At 33.8% G+C, this 17,252-nt stretch overlaps 3 protein-coding genes and 1 non-coding gene across 6 annotated transcripts; 2 read left to right on the forward strand and 2 right to left on the reverse strand.

Moving 5' to 3' along the window:
• Positions 1-4,140: 4,140 nt before the first annotated feature.
• On the reverse strand, positions 4,141-4,214 carry TRNAT-AGU (transfer RNA threonine (anticodon AGU)). The gene has a single exon. It is a non-coding gene; the product is annotated as a tRNA-Thr (tRNA).
• Positions 4,215-4,454: 240 nt separating this feature from the next.
• Positions 4,455-7,934, forward strand: LOC110821437 (protein DEHYDRATION-INDUCED 19 homolog 4-like). 2 transcript variants are annotated; one of them, XM_022051285.2, is made up of 5 exons: positions 4,455-4,723; positions 4,852-4,997; positions 5,765-5,842; positions 6,637-6,896; positions 7,628-7,934. In XM_022051285.2, the coding sequence occupies exons 1-5, from the start codon at positions 4,648-4,650 to the stop codon at positions 7,740-7,742; spliced, it is 675 nt and encodes a 224-aa protein (XP_021906977.1). In that variant the 5' UTR covers positions 4,455-4,647; the 3' UTR covers positions 7,743-7,934. The 2 variants fall into 2 exon arrangements, with proteins under 2 accessions (XP_021906977.1, XP_021906978.1); XM_022051286.2 differs by having other exon boundaries at positions 4,456-4,723; positions 7,634-7,934.
• Positions 7,935-8,527: 593 nt separating this feature from the next.
• Positions 8,528-11,619, forward strand: LOC110821287 (uncharacterized; the record flags this gene model as incomplete). Its single annotated transcript, XM_088219772.1, has 6 exons — positions 8,528-8,680; positions 9,160-9,255; positions 9,331-9,513; positions 10,258-10,620; positions 11,366-11,422; positions 11,509-11,619. Coding segments are annotated over 4 exons (669 nt in total), but the record flags the coding sequence as incomplete, so codon positions are not given.
• A 398-nt stretch (positions 11,620-12,017) lies between these two features.
• On the reverse strand, positions 12,018-16,672 carry LOC110821343 (heat shock protein, putative (DUF789)). 2 transcript variants are annotated; one of them, XM_022051138.2, is made up of 6 exons: positions 15,989-16,672; positions 15,383-15,594; positions 13,447-13,723; positions 13,263-13,348; positions 13,052-13,143; positions 12,018-12,876 (listed from the first exon to the last, which is right to left on the reverse strand). In XM_022051138.2, exons 1-6 carry the CDS (start codon positions 16,343-16,345, stop codon positions 12,623-12,625), a joined length of 1,278 nt encoding a protein of 425 aa, XP_021906830.1. In that variant the 5' UTR covers positions 16,346-16,672; the 3' UTR covers positions 12,018-12,622. The 2 variants fall into 2 exon arrangements, with proteins under 2 accessions (XP_021906830.1, XP_021906829.1); XM_022051137.2 differs by having other exon boundaries at positions 12,018-12,882; positions 15,989-16,671.
• Between the last annotated feature and the right edge of the window lie 580 nt (positions 16,673-17,252).

Below are 17,252 nucleotides of genomic sequence, written 5' to 3' on the forward strand. Positions count from 1 at the left end.
GAAGTCTATCTATCATTGTCATTTGAGTAGGCTAAAGTCTCTCTGTCTCTCCTCTGGCTCCAACTTCATTCTTGCATATCTTTTGATGGTTAATTTTCTTGTAGATGATTTAAGTTTTCTATAATGACCACTCACCTATATATAAAATATTTCCATACACACCCACACACTCATAAACCTACACATGCACGTACCCATATACATATACATATACATATACATACATATATGTGTGTGTGAGAAATTTCCATAGACACCCACTATCACAAATATACACATGCACATATAAATGCAATGAATAACAAAAAAAAAAAAGAGAAAAGGCTTATTTTTTTTTTTAAGATACGATTACCCTTTACTATGTATCTAAAATTAATTTTATAATTCTTTTAATATAACGCAATATGTGTTTTCTCGTATACTAAACAAGAGTCAATAGATAGTTATTGTCTGACCCAAAATATCAAGTATGATTAAATTTATAAATTTATTAAAAATTTTAAATATATATATTATATATATATATATGTGTGTATAATTATCATTGAAGAAAATTCTCTGTAATTATTAATCACATTATTAATTTTCTCAACTTGGCAACTTGATTTTTTCAATCTTAATGATAGGATCTTGTGTGTTCTTCGTGTGGCAAATAAATACCTTTACATGACATGCCATCAATGTCACTAGTCGTATGTATTTTTAAATTTATAGTTATATATAATATTAATTTTTATTCTCTAAAAAAATAAAATTAAGTATAATTTAACAATTAAAAAAAATTATTAAGTGGGTTTCAACATTTAATTCTATAGAATTAAAAAAAAAAATTTAAATATAATATTACGATTCATTTTAATTCAAAATAAATGTTGCGTATTGTTTAATTTAATTTAATTTAATTTAATTTAAGTACTTTTACAGAGCTAAAATATAAAAATTTGCATAAAAATTAAATGGGTTTTAATCAAATTTAGAGTAATATATATATATATATATATATGTGTCTGTGTGTGTGTGTAATGCTGACTATATATATTTACGTGGAGTTCATGATAAAAAAAAAAGGTAAGCATATTTATATATATATATATATATATACCAACATGAATTCATCATTCTTAAAATATAGCCAATAATGCATCTCCTTCTACTTAAAAAGTTGATTGCATGTGTACACAATAAATACACGGGCATGATTGTATATATATGTATGTACACACGCATATGCATGGATATATAGATACATACATACATGTATATTAGCTTGCATTTGAGATCCTTCAAAGCATCTGGATTCATTACGTAAGGGGAAACCATGGGAACATGCCAACTTGTTGCAGGTTGGTAAATTATTACCATATGGATCTGAAGGATATCAATATAACAGAGAATATATATATATATTATACTGATACATACAATCATCATCATTCAAATGAATTCTTCCTTCGCAAATCTGCTATCAAAATACCAAAAAACAAAAACTGTGTTTTATAGGAGAAGATAAAAATGATATATAATATATATATATATATATATATATATATATCTATATCTTTTATTTACATTGGCAGTTCTCACAAACTTGGACATAAAAAATTAATATTGCACATGTGGTATATTAGAAAGGATGCAACACTTGGCTTAAAGCAATGTGTATATACACACACCCATACATGTTTGCTTATATATACATATATATATATATATATGGATACAAAACATAAAGTTAGGTCAATGTCACTTTTTTTTTTTCAAGGTATAAGTAGAAACAAAAGTTAAATGAAAATTAAGAATTCATCATGTACATTTTAAATCAAAAAACACTAATTATATCGTCAGTTGTTGGAGATTATTCGACATTTAAATATGAAAATAGAGACACATCGATAAAAAAAACCAACATTGGTCCACCAATCAACACATTTATTCTTTTCGGGATAAATATGTTGAATCTGAACTTTTAAATCTTATAGTAACAAATATTTGATCGCACAAACGAGAGCGTCATGTGCGTTATTATTTTAAAGAAAAAAGTAAAAAGTGTAAAAATTCAATTCAAAAGGATAATTATTATTTTCAGACGAATTTATGACTATGTATAACTACATCCAAATAATGTACTTAAGTGATGAATGTATACAAAATATTTATTAGCTTCTCATCATACATATATGTAGATATAAGACATAAGGTTAGGTCAATGTCACTTTTTTTTTTTGTATATAAATAAGCAAAAGTTAAAAGAAAATTAAAAAATCGTCATGTACATTCTAAGTCAAAAAACACTCATTATATCGTCAGTAAAAAATTGTTGGAGATCATTCGACACTTGAATATGAGAATAGAGGCACACCGGTAGAGAGAAACCAATATTCGCCAACCAATCAACATATTTATTTTTTTCGCGATAAATATATTGAATCCAAATCTGCAAATCCTACAGTAAAAAAATATTTGATCGCACAAACAAGAGCATCATGTGCGTTATTATTTTAAAGAAGAAAGTAAAAAATATGAAAATTCAATTCAAAAGGATAATTATTATTTTCAAACGAATTTATGACTATGTATAACTACATCTAAATAATGTATTTAAGTGATGGATGTATACAAAATATTTATTAGCTTCTCATCATACATACATATATATATGTAGATATAAGACATAAGGTTAGGTCAATGTCACTTTTTTTTGGTATATAAAGAAGCAAAAGTTAAAAGAAAATTAAAAAGTCCTCATATACATTCTAAGTCAAGAGACACTTATTATATCGTTAGTAAAAAATTGTTGCAGATAATTTGATACTTAAATATGAGAATAGATGCACACCGGTAGAGAGAAACCAACATTCACCAACCAGTCAACATATTTATTCTTTTCACGATAAATATGTTGAATACGAACCTGCAAATCCTACCGTAACAAACGTTTGATCGCACAGACGAGGATGTCATGCGCGTTATTATTTTAAAGAAGAAAGTAAAAGGTGTAAAAATTCAATTCAAAAGGATAATTATTATTTTCAGACGAATTTATGACTATGTATAACTACATCCAAATAATGTATTTAAGTGATTGAATGTATACAAAATATTTATTAGCTTCTCATCATACATACATATATATATATATATATACATACAATTTTTTTTATGACTTATTAATATTAATAAAAAATGTATAAATATATGTGTGTGTGTTTGTATATATATATGGTGAGGGGGTAGTGATTCTCGTGACAGCATTTAGTGGGATGCATGATTGGGTTGGTTTCCAAGTCAATAAATCCATCATTGGCTACTTCTTGTTCCTTGTGAAGCCAAACACGGCCTTAACAAAATCAATCATGTAAATTTGCTTTTAATATTTTTAGCCTTTTATAATTGGCCCATTAATTTTAATATAATTGCACTTTTGGCCCATTTGAAATATATGGGCCTTGGCCCATTTGCTTCCTTAAACTTGTTAAATTCATTTGGGCTCCAATTATTCTTTACTTGAATTATTAATACTTTATATATATATTTTTTATAATAAGTTATAGATTTTAGTCATATATTAGAAAACTATATCTACACCATATATATATATATATGTATACACAAAAAATAATTAATTTGTATATAAATATAAGCACTAATGTTTACCATAATAGTTAATCAACCAGTTAGATTGTATTATCGTATATATTTTTTTTAAGTTGTGCGTTTAAATCAAACTGTATTTTTTTAAAAAAATTAATTTTATTATTTTTAAGTTATAGGTTCAAATTAGGTTGTGCTATTGTATATATATTTTTTAAGTTGTGGATTTGAGTCGAACTGTGCTTTATCGTGTGATTGTTTTTTTTTTTTAAATATTAGTTTTATTATTTTATAATTAACAAATGTATTGATTTTTGTAAAATATATAAATAAAACAAAATAAAAACATATTGGTGCTTTATTTATTTTTTATATATAAATATATGTGAATTTTAAAATGAAAATTAAGAAATGTATTTTATATACTAAAATAAGGCTTACATATCTTTTACACAATTAAACCTATAATAAGTTATTTTTTATATGAATATTTAGAAAGATATTAAAAAATAATAATAATAGTGGAAAAAAAAAAACACATTCATAATGTGCTCTCGTTGAGAGTCGAACTCAAGACCTCCCGCTTACTAAACGGGTGCTCTAACCAACTGAGCTACGAGAGCTGATGTTCGAAGTCTTACATTAATAATATAACACACGGTAGTAAGTCTAAAAATGGCGGTGACGCAGCCAAACCGTTTCCGCTCGGTAACGAAATCATATCCTCTCATTTTTCCCGGCCAAGACCTCAGGTCGTTAAAAAAAGAAAAAAAAAAAAAGAAAGAAAAGAGGGGCTTGCATGAGAAATAAACAAAAATATAAGGGCATATATGCAAAAACTGTGGCTCATAAAGGCCCAAATGCCCCTGGCACCAGAAAAGTCGGGTGGAGAGTCTCTCTGTACTCTCTCTGTCTGTGTTTCGTCTTTGCTTCCATCTTTCTAGGGTTCTTCCTTCTTTAATCTTTTATTGTTTAGGGTCCATTTCTCAATTAATTTACGCAGCAAATTTGTCGTTAATTTTATTAGTATTTCCTATCGAGTTTTCGTTAAATCAAATGGACTCCAATGCGTGGATCGCTCGTCTCGCGTCTTCTTCTTCTTCTTATTCTAGGCGATACCAATCTCGATCCGGTTAGTTTCACTTTTGGGAGTTGGTGATTTCCCCTTTCTGTTCTTTTCCGCGTAAATGTTGTAAAGTTGGGAAAGATCTTTTCTTAATTTAATAAACATTGGTGATCGGGATTCGATTATTGGTGCAGATCTCTACGGAGGCGGATACGACGAGACGGAAGGCGATGATGATTTGAAGTCTGAGTTTCTTTGCCCGTTTTGTGCTGAGGAATTCGATGTTGTTGGGCTGTGTTGTCACATCGACGAGGAGCACCCCGTTGAGGCCAAAAATGGGGTTAAGTATTTGATTTCAATTCATTTGTTCGTTTTTGGTTTTATTGAGAATTTTCTTTTTTGTGGGTGTCTTTTCATAAATACTACAAATTTATAGTTTTTTTAATCTTTACTGCGTTAAGTAATCACGAATTATTGAGCTTCTTTGCCCGTTGCTTAGAATGTTAGTCTGCCATAGCTTTGCTTATGGTTTATTTCTAATATCATGTCTGTCGTTTTTCCTTTTCACCGGCTGAAGTTAATTAGGAAATTTGAAGTGCAAAAGCTGCTATAGGGACAGGACGATTTATAGTGGGGCTATTCCTGTCCGTCCAATTACTGTTTTTTGGTTTGTTCGAAGTCGAGTTCCTTCATTTCAACAATGGAACTGCATTGAAATTGGCTAATTTGATATAATGGATTGAGAATGAATAGATATGGTTGCAGTAAGTGAAGAAACGGGAGTGGTTTTCTGTCTGTGTTGTCCCATTTTTTTTTTTTTGAAGAAATTAAGCTTCATGGAAGGGTTGTAGTGTTAATTTTCATTGCTGAGCATATCAATAGTCTCCGGGGGAGTTCTTCTCTTGTGTAATAGTGGATTTTAGTGGTTAAGTTCCCCTCTTTCTCTACTCAACACAGTGGCCTCCTCAAGAGATATGTATATATATATATATATATTATTTTTTTTTTTTTCTGGCTAATGAAATTGCTTGGAATAAAAACACAAGTGTTCAATTTTGTTGGTTTATCTGACACCCCCCTCTGCCCCCCCTTTTTTTATATTTCCAGGTGTGTCCTGTTTGCGCGAAAAGGGTGGGAGCAGATATTGTCAGCCATGTTACCTTGCAACATGGAAGTTTTTTTAAGATATCCTTTAACTAAACTACTTATTTGATGTTGTCTGTTGCTTTTCCTTTTTCCCCAAATGCAAAGACTGATGAATAAATACATATTCATATCAAAGCAGCCAATTGTTGATCTGTGAGAATAAGTTAAATGGAATTGAACAGGTTACATCAATGTGCTAGATTAAGAGATGTTTGAACATTTATTGCTGTATGTTTTAGTAAAATGGTTGCCTTTTCATTTTAACCTTGGATTAGGATCCACCATGTAAGAATTTTTCTGGGTCAATTAGAAACTGCTTTCAGGTATTTTGAGCTGTGAGTTCACTTTAAGCCCAATTATTTTTTATTCATGCTGAATGCAATAACAAGAATCTCGTAGATAATATGTATACATCATGAGAAACTGAACTTTCAATCTGTTCTCATTACCACCTCATAAATTCCTTTTTATGCACGGGCAGCAATCCCGTGGTACTTTGTGTTCTATTCACTTTTATTTTTTCAAAAAAAGGAAAAAAGAAAAAGGTTTTAATTTGAATCTACTACCTCAACCCTCCCATAGCTTTAAATCCATTTAAGTGGCTGTCTACTAAGTCCTCGCTTCCCACAATTTCCTATAATGATAGTCATTTATATTTATTGTTAGCTTACATCTTCTCTGATCTATTCAGAAATTAAAATTTGTTTGTAGTTCTCTCTCACATTCTGATTTTGTTTGAACCGCCTAAGACTTGTCGCCATGCTTTACTGGAATCTCACATTATGTTTATGGCCACAATAAAGAGTTCCTTCAGTTCCTTGACCAGAGATTACGTGCAGCGCAAGAGGAGATTACGCAAGGGTGGATCTAACTTGACATTTTCTATGCTAAGGAAAGAATTGCGAGAGGGAAATTTTCAGTCCCTTCTTGGGGGATCATCGCATGTAGTTTCTTCCTCCATTATAGAATCTGATCCATTGCTGTCGTCATTTATGTTTAATCCACCTTCAGGTGATGAATGTTCAAATGGACATCGTTTATCTACAGAGGCAAGCTCAAATAAGGAAAGCTCGAGTAAGGTTATTCAAAACAGGTAAATAGCTCTGTTATCTTGTTATCATTAACATTTACGAATTTGTTAGAAATCATAATGTCAATCAAAATCAGACAAGCTTGCTAATCGTAAAGTAGCTGTGAGGGTATAATACTGCAAGGACCAAGGAAGTGTGTAGTTACTATTGGTCAATCAATAAATCAGTTTTTGACTCTCATTTATACTAATTCTCTAGTGATATATTTATTTGAAATCAGTCTAGTTGACCATTCTCATTTCAGAACTACTGACTTAAAATGTTACTTTACATATTAGGTTGAGTTTGATTTAAATCTACTATTTTCTTATTCAAATGTTAGATTTTAAATTTTTCATACGTAGAAGTCATAATTGACATATTTAAGATATGATTGAACCTAGAATTGGCATGAAATTGTAATAATTTATAATTTTTTATCCTATTTATATTTATATCTATTCCCATTCCATATAATTTGAATTTGAACTAAAAGTCAAGGTTAATGTAAGAAAGCTGTGATAATGTCAAGTAAATGTCACTAAGTTATGCTGGCAAAAGTTGTCATAAGCATGATCAATTGTAAGTTCAGATCCTTTGACCTTTTACCTTTTACCTTTGTATATTTAATGGCATTGTACATATTAAAAGATGTACTGACATTAGTTTTAGCATTAACTTCTGCATGAGGCTTGAGAAATGGCACTACAGTTGCTTTAGATGTTGTATTTTATGTTCTAACTCCGGTTTATAGCAACAGGAACCTTCAACAGTCGGCGGTGTTGGGTAAGGATCAGGAGGAGAAAGCTCGGAGATGTGAGTTTGTCCTGGGACTGTTGGCGTCCACGATTCTGGGTGACAACGTATGAAGTCAATGGAATGTCTGCTATAGACGCATGGATTAGAGACTTGGAGTTATAAAAACAAAAAAATCGAGGGTGGTTTATGTCTCCCGAGCGGGGTGATAGATAGATAGGTTGGGGGAAAACTATATATGTATGTTGATTGTACTTTAGAGCTTATGTGCATAGTCATAATGGAAAGATGGAAGAGCTTTTTAATGGCTGCCTGCTCTTGATGCTTATTCCACTCAGCTAACTCAACCCAACTTGGGCATTTCTGAGATAAATAAGGGGAACACTTTCTCCCTTAAGGGATGAATAAATAAAATAAGAAATATATGGTACATATTTATATATATAATATATGTTTATATATATTAGATTTCAGTTAAATGATTACTGCATGTTATATAATATATGTTTTATATTAGATTTATAAAAAATAAATAATTAAGCATACTTGTGTGAACTTTTTTAAATATTTAGAAATGGTGGAAAACTGTAATTGGAAAAAGTTTGGGAATTTTGTAAATCAAGATATTTATATTGAAGTTGTAAAATTATTTAAGCAACACGTTTCTCCAACATTCCCAAAAACAGGATTTCCTCTGCTGATCAATGCAGAGCTAGAACCATGAAGCCAGAATTCATGTCAAATCTCGGTAAAAAGGCGAAGCCATGATTGAGAAGCGAGCATCTCCATCTTCCTTCTTCTTTTTTTTTTTTTTTTTTTTTTTTTTTTTTTTCTGTTAGTCTTACTTTTCCGGAGTTGCTGACATCCGGTTTCTGTTTGTTTCCCGAGAAATTGGTGATCGGGATCCGATTATTGGTGCAGTCTTTGCGGAGGCGGATATGACGAGACGGAAGGCGACCGTGATTTGAAATCCGAGTTTCTTTGCCCGTTTTGTGCTGAGGAATTCCATGTTGTCTGCCGCATCGACGAGGCCAAAATTAGAGTTAATATTTGATTTCATTTCCTCTAGTAGTTTTCTTTGCTTTTGGTTTTGGTTTTTTTTGTGTCTGTCTTTTGATAAATATTACGAGTTTTCAGTCTCTTTGATCTTTACTGAGTCAAGTAATCACGAATTTTGAGCTTCTTTGCCAGTTGCTTAGACTGTTTGTCTTCCATAGCTTTGCTTATGGTTTATTTCTAATACTATGCCTGTGGTTATCTTTTCATCGGCTCAAGTTGTAATTAGGAAATTGGAAATGCAAAAGCTGATGTAGGGATAGGATGTTTATGACGGGGCTACTCCCGTCCCGATCCAATTATTGTTTTTTTGGTTCTTCAAAGTCGGTTTCCTTCATTTCAACAATGGAAGTGCATTGAAATTTAGCTAATTTGATCTGATGAGTTGAGAATGAAGAGAGATGGTTTCAGTAAGTAAAGAAATGGGAGAGGTGTTCTGTCTATGTTGCCCTAATTTTGTTTTTTTTTTTTCAGAAATTAAGCTTCATGGAAGGGGTTGTAGTGTTAATTTTCATTGTTGAACATATAAGTTACTCTGTGGGGGATTCATTTCCTGTGTTCTTCTCTTGTGTAATAGTGGATTTTAGTGGTTAAGTCCCCCTTTTTCCCCCTACTCAAGCCAGTGGCCTCCTCAAGAGATAATTCTTTCTGGCTAATGAAATTACTTGGAATGAAAAAACAGGTGTTCAGATTTGTTGGTTATCTGATGCTCTCTCCCCATGTTTTCTTTTATATTTCCATGTGTGTCCAGTTTGTGCAAAAAGGGTAGGAGCAGATATTGTCAGCCATGTTACCTTGCAACATGGAAGTTTTTTTTTAGATATCCTCTAACCGAACTTCTATTTTGATGCTGTCTGTTGTTTTTCTTTTTTCCCCAAATGCAGAGATTGATGAAGAAATACATGTTCATATCTGTGAGAATAAGTTAACTGGAATAGAACAGGTTACGTCAATGTGCTAGATTAAGAGATGTTCGAACATCCATTCCTGAATGTTTTTGTAAAATGGTTGCCTTTCCATTTTAACCTTGAATGAGGATCCACCATGTAAGAAATTTTCTGTGTGAATTAGAAACTTTCAGGTATTCTTGAGCTGTGAGTTCACTCTAAGCCCAATTATTTGTGATTCATGCTGAATGCAACCGCAAAAATCTCGCAGATATATGTGTACATCATGGAAAAAGCTGAACTTTCATTCTGTTTCAGTTACCCCTTCTCATAATTTCCTTTTTATGCACGGGCAGCAATCCTTGGTACTTTGAATCTATTTACCTTTATTTTTCCAAAAAAGGAAAAATAAAAAGGGTTGTAATTTGAATCTGCTACCGACTCACCCACATCTTTTAACTCCATTCAAGTGGCTGTGTACTAAGCCCTTGCTTCCCACAGTTTCTTATAATGATCGTATTTACATTTATTGTTAGCTTACATCTTCTCTGATCTACTCAGAAATTAAATTTTGTTACTCACTTTTTGATTTTGTTTGAACTGCCTAAGACTTGTCGCCGTAATTTACATTTTTTGTTAGCTTACATCTTTTCTGATCTATTCAGAAATTAAATTTTGTTTCTAGTTCTCTCCTCACTTTCTGATTTTGTTTGAACTGTCTAAGACTTGTCACCATACTTCACTGGCAATCTCACATTATGTTTATGACCACAATAAAGAGTTACTGCAGTTCCTTGACCAGAGATTAGTGCAGCGAAAGAGGAGATTACGCAAGGGTGGATCTAACTTGACATTTTCTATGCTGAGGAAAGAATTGCGAGAAGCAAATTCTCAGCCCCTTCATGGGGATCATCACATGTAGTTTCTGCCCATTGCTGTCATCATTTATGTTTAATCGATCTCTGGGTGATGAATGTTCAAACGGACATCGTTTATCTACAGAGGCGAGCTCAAATAAGGAAAGCTCGAGTAAGGTTATTCAAGACAGGTAATAGCTCTGTTGTTTTGTTGTCATTAACATTTATGAATTTGTTAGAAATCGTCGTGTCAATCAAAAGAACATGGACTCAGACAAGCTTGCTAATTGTAAAGTAGCTGTCAAGGTATAATACTGCTTGGAGCAAGGAAGTGTGTAGTAAATATTGGTCAATCAACAAATCAGTTTTTCCTCTCATTTATACTAAATTCTTTAATGTTATATTCATTTGAAAACAACCATCTAGATGACCATTCTCTTTTCGGAACTACTGACTTAATTTGTTACTTTACATATTAGGTTGAGTTTGATATAAATCTACTCTATTCTCATTCAAGTGTTAGGTTTCGGTTTTTCATCCGTAGAAGTTAGTCATAATTTACATATTTAAGATAGAATTTAACCTAGAATTAACAGGAAATTATAACAATTCATATTTTCTACCCTATTTATATTTTGTTTCTATTCTTATTCCATATAATTTGCATTTGAGCTAAAATCAAGGCTAATGTAAGAAAACCCTGATAATGTCAAGTAACTGTCGCCGAGTTAAGCTGGCAAAAATTATCATAAGCACGATCATTCATAAGGTGGGATCCTCTGACCTTTTACCTTTGTATATTTAATAGCATTATATATACCAAAAGATGTATTGACATTGGTTTTAGCATTAGCTTCTGCATTAGGTTTGAGAAATGGCAATGTGGTTTGGTTAGGATGTTGTATTTCATGTTCTAACTCTGGTTTATAGCAACAGGAACCTTCAACGGTCAGCGTGTCGGGTCAAGGATGAGGAGGAGAAGGGTCTGGAGATGTGAGTTTGTCCTGGAATATTGTTCACCTTATTTACTCTTTGTATGGTCTGGAATTTACCAACATGTTGCTTCCATCTTCTAACAGAAGATAGGAGGTGCTGGGTCATCCGGGAAGACAGGCAGCAGGGACCATGGAATTGAGAGAGGCACAGACAATGTTCAAGTAATGAATGTGATACATATTTATATACATATATATGCATGTGTATGTTGGATTTTAATTAAATTACACAAGTTAAATAATTAAAGACCATTAAAAATAAATAACAGAAACCACAAAGCAACAGAATAATTTTTATCTAGACAACCTTTATAATCAAAAATATAACCTGGGGAATTTTTTAAATATTTAGAAACGAATGAAAATCATACTTACAGAGAGCAGTTTGTAGGAATTTCATTGTAACAATGGCTATCCATTTTCTAAATCAAACCCATTTATAATTTAAGTTGTAAAATTATTTAAGCACACATTTCTCCAGCATCCCCCAAACAGGGTCTCCTCTGCTGATCAATACAGAGCTAGAAACCATGAAGCCAAGAATTCATGTAAAACCTGGGGTAAAAGGGACAAGCCAACAAGAAGCAGAAGCAAGCATCTCAATCTTTTCTTTTCTTTTTCTAAAGAAAAACACCATTTCAGAAAACTGTTAGTATAAGGGGTGTTTTACATGAAGCAAAGAGAAAACTCTGTACACAATGACATCTCCCCTCAAGATGACCATTACAGTGCTGCTCATCATCATCATCATCATCATCCTCTATCACACCTTATTAAAAATAGTCATAGAGACTGATATTTCTGGCCACCGGCATCGTCTGTTTCCTGCATCGTCTATTCTAAAACACAACACCCACAATAAAAGCTATTGATCATTCACCTGCCTGCCTATAAAAGTTTTTTTCTTTTTTTTCTTTTTTGCATCTTCATTTTCACAAAAAGCCACATACTGACTATTCCTGTGCACTTATATATGTCTTATCTCTATAGAGAATGCAGAGAGGCTATTGTTTATAACGCAAGTAATGGTAAGAATACCTGCCCCATACAAACTAAACGAAAAAAATAACGAACTGGATAGTTCAGGTGGCATCTGCAGGTAAGTTTTTCTCTTCAGAATCATTAAGTCCCGAGAACCTTGCAATTTTGAAAGCAAGCAAGGAAATTTTGAGTTACCAAAAGGGTTATATATGGTTTTTCACTTCCACTCCGAGTTGTGAGATATAAAGAATCTGTAATCAGGATGATCGACTTGCAAACGTCTAAGCCAGTTGTCAGCTGCTTGTAGTAAAGAACTGGCTTTCGGACATTCATAAACTCCAGTAGCATTCCAAACCGATATTTTGAACTTATAGTATGCTAGTCCAAAAGTAGGTAGCGGGAGCTTCAAGGACATGTTGGTATTGTTAGACTCACGAACACTAGAACTACGCGAGTGCAACCCCTCACTGGCTGTACCTAACCCAAACAACAAGGCAGCCTCGTCATGACTAAATGATAGGCTAATAAAAAGGTTACAGCAGATATTTTAGAAGGAATACACACATAGATGTACATAATTATATGCCCGCACATGCCAATATGAAGTATGACAAAGCTAAGGGGGGCGTGGGAGAGAAAGCCTTACTTTGATGGGGCGTTGACAATGAATGGAAGGTGAGAAAGCAGGCATCCAGATTCTGTAATGTGGGACCCATGGGTATCCTATATATAGGGTACCTTCATCAACAACGTCATAAATTTATCATCAGTTCATATTTTTGTTCATCAGGTTCTAGGAATGAGAATAATTATATTAATTGCATTCATATATAGTAAAAGGATTACAAAGAACACACCAAGCAACAGAAATCCAACTTGAAGGGGATAGGTCACAGCTTCGGTATGTCCTGAGTTCTGGAAATCTAGAAGTAAGGACTGAAATCTGCAGGGCACAACATTACAAACGTACATTGTCGTTTAGAGAAAAGAATGAACAGTGCAAGATACAATTTATAGTTTAGTAAAAGATAACGGGCTTGCCTTGTCAGCCAAAGGTTCACGCCCAAATGGGGGATCATGCTCCAAGTATTCAAAGATAAGATGACCTAGAGGATTACATGTATCACTTTCATCACTTGATGAGCCAACGAAATTGTTTCTCAGGGCGAGTCTATTAAAGCTCTGAATATTTGCATCTGCAACTTTTTGCTGGCTCCAAGTCCCTTGAACATTAGTGCCTCTCTCAATTCCATGGTCACTGCTACCATCACTACTCGTCTCCCTGGATGACTCAGCATCACTATCTTCACCAGGCCTTCTGTTAGAAGATGGAAACAACACGTGAGTAAATTCCAAGACATTAAAAGTGAATAAGAACAATATTCTCGCTGAAGTTGTGTTCAGACTGCACATTACGAGTCAGGATAAAGCAAACAATCATTTACCAAGTGTTATGTGACTTCATTAGTGAAGGATGTAAAAAAATGATTCTTCCATAAAAAAGGCTACCAAAACTCGCTCCACCAGCATATACATCTCATAAAACAATCAGATCCAGCCTTAAGAAGGCCACTAGGCTAATATGCCGGATATCCCTTCCTGCTCTTTTTTCTCGTTAAATTTTTTTATGACACAGACAGTTCTTTCTGCTCTTCCAGAAAGCAGCTCCTTAAGAAATTAAAACTGAAAAAAGTGATTGAATCACTTTTTAGAATGATTTCACTTGATTGGACCACGAAACATTCTAGTTACCACTAACAGCAACAGACGAAGCAAACCATGCATGCCATAGACGATAAACAACAACTAAAAAGTATAAGACAAATAAGATTACTTGTCATAGTCAGGCTTGAAACCTAATACTGAGCAAGCTTGTAATAGTGCAGCATGATTTACTTATCACATGAACTGGATCCAAATGCCAAGACATGGTCAAGGACATCATATTGGGAGTAACACCATAATATCTGAAACTGACCTGGCATATTCAGATATACCATAAAGTAGCAAGAATTCATAAGTCATGCGAACAAGTGCATATTAATACAAAAAAACAGTACCATGGCAGACAATAAAGGATTGTAAGAGAAGAGCACATTTTACAGTAAAACCAATTTCATAGGCAAAGTGATTGCCTACCAATTAGAGAAAACAACCAGATAAGAAAAAAGGAAAAAACTTCAATACTCATCCAAAAGTGATATTGTGAAGGTACTGATCGAATCAAACTGGGCACGCTGATACAGGGTCCCATCAAAACTCTTGAACAATCCACTATTCCATTTCAATGATTGATGGATTTTTTAAGGCCATATAGTTTCCCTTCTAAATGCCTGAAAAAAATATTTGCTAACTTGCAGGACCTTGCCTCAAAATGCTTTACTGAAATGATGCTTAGGACAATCCTCAACAAACATTGAACCTCATTTTCCCTTCCATTCTGAACCCAGAAATCACATTCTGATTACAGGTGTGTGCACTTAACATAAATGGTCACTAGGGCAGGAAGATGCATTCAGAATTGGAATACAACAAAGTCAGGGCATAAGAAGATCAATGATCAGATTTTTAACCTTCTCATGTTTATCTCAGTTTGAAGAGTCTGCAAACCAAGATTAGGCGTTGAACATGGTGAAGGTATATGGTACCATGATTTGCAATAAGGATGTATTGACCGAAGGATGAAAAGGATTACTTTGAGTGGGATCACTTCATGTGTCAAAAATTAGGTCTAGACTACCACTAAATCTGGGAAAAAAAAAATTCATCCTTTTGCTGGGATTAGGAGCAACTACTGCCTCTCACAAGAAAAAAGAGTAGTAATTCCATACAAACAGCTTTCAGATACAAGTAACAAAACTCAAACTCAATAAACTAAACAAATTACATTCCAATGCCAGCGTTCATCTTTGTGAAATTGCAGAGTTAGGTTACCCAAGTAACTATATAAAGCAAAAACTAAGAGGAAATGGCTCACCTCTGTCTTGGTCCAGGCCTTGATGGGTCCAAATACAGCTGAATGCCAGACAAATAAGGCACATAATACTGAACGACAGAATCACTACCATTCAAGACAAGAGGAACGCCAGCTCCATACGCACTCCATTCCTTGAATGACTCCCATAGTTCCCCAAGCACAAAGAACGGGTGGCAATCTGGTTCACGAGTCCTCCATCCCTTCATACTCGCCTAACATAAAAACGACTATGACAATCAGAATCACACAAAACATTCCACATGGAAAGAATTGGGGGTCGATAAGGTTGCTGAAGCATAGGAGAAAAAGGGGATTACATATAACTCAAGCGAGTCGTCTTTTAATTCTCCCATCAGTAACTTCATGGCATTTAAAGATAGGATATTTGCATTTTCCACAACATTTTCTCAGTACCAGATGCAGCAAAAGTAATTAAAAAAAAATCAAATTTTGATTAATCATAGGCCATCAATAAAGCCCCATTTTCATTCAAAAACCCTGAATCCTTCACCCATCTCCTAAAATTTTCTCAGCATCCAAAAATCCTAAAATCAAAAGGAAAACCCAAAAGGGAGGAAAAACCCAAATCCCCGAAATTGGCATTACCTTGGGCAAATACTGGGCGGAGACAACAGGAGTTGTGAACTCCAAGAACCGATCCAAATTGGACGAATCGGCGGAGGTCCGACTAGAGACGGAGCAATCGGACGACCCACATTCATCCGACTCTACCCTCTTCTTGTTGTTCTTGGAAGAAGAAGAAGTCAGCACCTTGGGTAACCTCGCTTGTTGCTTATCGGGTTTGAGTTTATCGGGCTGCAAATGTTTCTCCTGCTGCAACTGCTTCTCTCTCTCCTGTTGCAATTGCTTCTCCTGCTGCAGTCTCCGCATCGGCGGCGGATTGTAGAATCGGTTCTCCCCGCGGATTCCTCGCGCGATCGAAACCCCACCGGAACCCGACATTTTCACCGTCGCTGGAAGCAAATCGGTGGCCGATAACAGCAGTATCGTCGTTCAGTTAACCTGAGGAACAGGAAGGCGAATGCGAATGGGTTTGTTTCTGGGTCACGAAGTATGAGTGTCTAGGGTTTTAGTGGATTTTTACGAAAACCAGGATCGCAAAATCACACACATATAATATCCATGCGTACACCCACACACACACACACATATATATATATCTATACGTGAAGGTGTGTCCAGTACTAGTAATGATTTTGATACAGGGATGTGGCGAAAAGAGGAAGGGGGGTGTTTGGTTACGTGTCTATCCCTAAGAGAGTTGTTGTTTGCAAAATCGGGGACGGGAAGAGTCGAGAGAAGTCATTCATTTATTCCGGTTTTGTAAGTGTAATGACTATTTTACCCTTAGTCGGTATAGAGAAATTCTGTGGGCTCAAAAGATCCATGTAAATCCAAATCCATATAGATTTTAGGTAAAATAAAATTGGATTATGTTTTAATTAAATTAAGGATTTGGGTTAATTACGTTGGACAAAAACGTAATTTAAAAAAATTAATTTCTACTATTTTTGGAATTATCCCAAAATATAATTAAATTAATGTAAAAGAAACTAAAATAGTTTTTTTAATTTTATTTCTTTGTATTTCATTTCCGATCTCCAATGGATCAATTGAGAGCCCATCTGGCCCATTGGGCCAAATTTGGGCCCATCTGGCCCATTGGGCCAAATTTGGGCCCATCTCGGATCCATTTAAAACATTATAGTAAGCACATAAAGGTATGTTGATGTATAAATTATTATTAATCTTTATATTAGTTATAATTGATTTAATCTCTTTAATTATTGTAATTTATAAGTAGATAACTCGAATTTTTGTGTAATATAATATACATATATATATATAT

The sequence above is a fragment of the Carica papaya genome, chromosome 5, assembly GCF_054855325.1.
Source record: "Carica papaya isolate Zhongbai chromosome 5, ASM5485532v1, whole genome shotgun sequence".
Taxonomy (NCBI): Eukaryota; Viridiplantae; Streptophyta; class Magnoliopsida; order Brassicales; family Caricaceae; genus Carica; species Carica papaya.

Coding starts and splice junctions, on each gene's coding strand:
- LOC110821437 (XM_022051285.2), top strand. CDS start 4,648: ATGGACTCCAATGCGTGGATCGCTCGTCTCGCGTCTTCTTCTTCTTCT. Junction 4,724..4,851: donor GCGATACCAATCTCGATCCG/GTTAGTTTCACT, acceptor TTATTGGTGCAG/ATCTCTACGGAGGCGGATAC. Junction 4,998..5,764: donor CCGTTGAGGCCAAAAATGGG/GTTAAGTATTTG, acceptor TTATATTTCCAG/GTGTGTCCTGTTTGCGCGAA.
- LOC110821343 (XM_022051137.2), bottom strand. CDS start 16,345: ATGTCGGGTTCCGGTGGGGTTTCGATCGCGCGAGGAATCCGCGGGGAG. Junction 15,595..15,988: donor CCGCCCAGTATTTGCCCAAG/GTAATGCCAATT, acceptor TTTTTATGTTAG/GCGAGTATGAAGGGATGGAG. Junction 13,349..13,446: donor GTGAACCTTTGGCTGACAAG/GCAAGCCCGTTA, acceptor TGTGCCCTGCAG/ATTTCAGTCCTTACTTCTAG.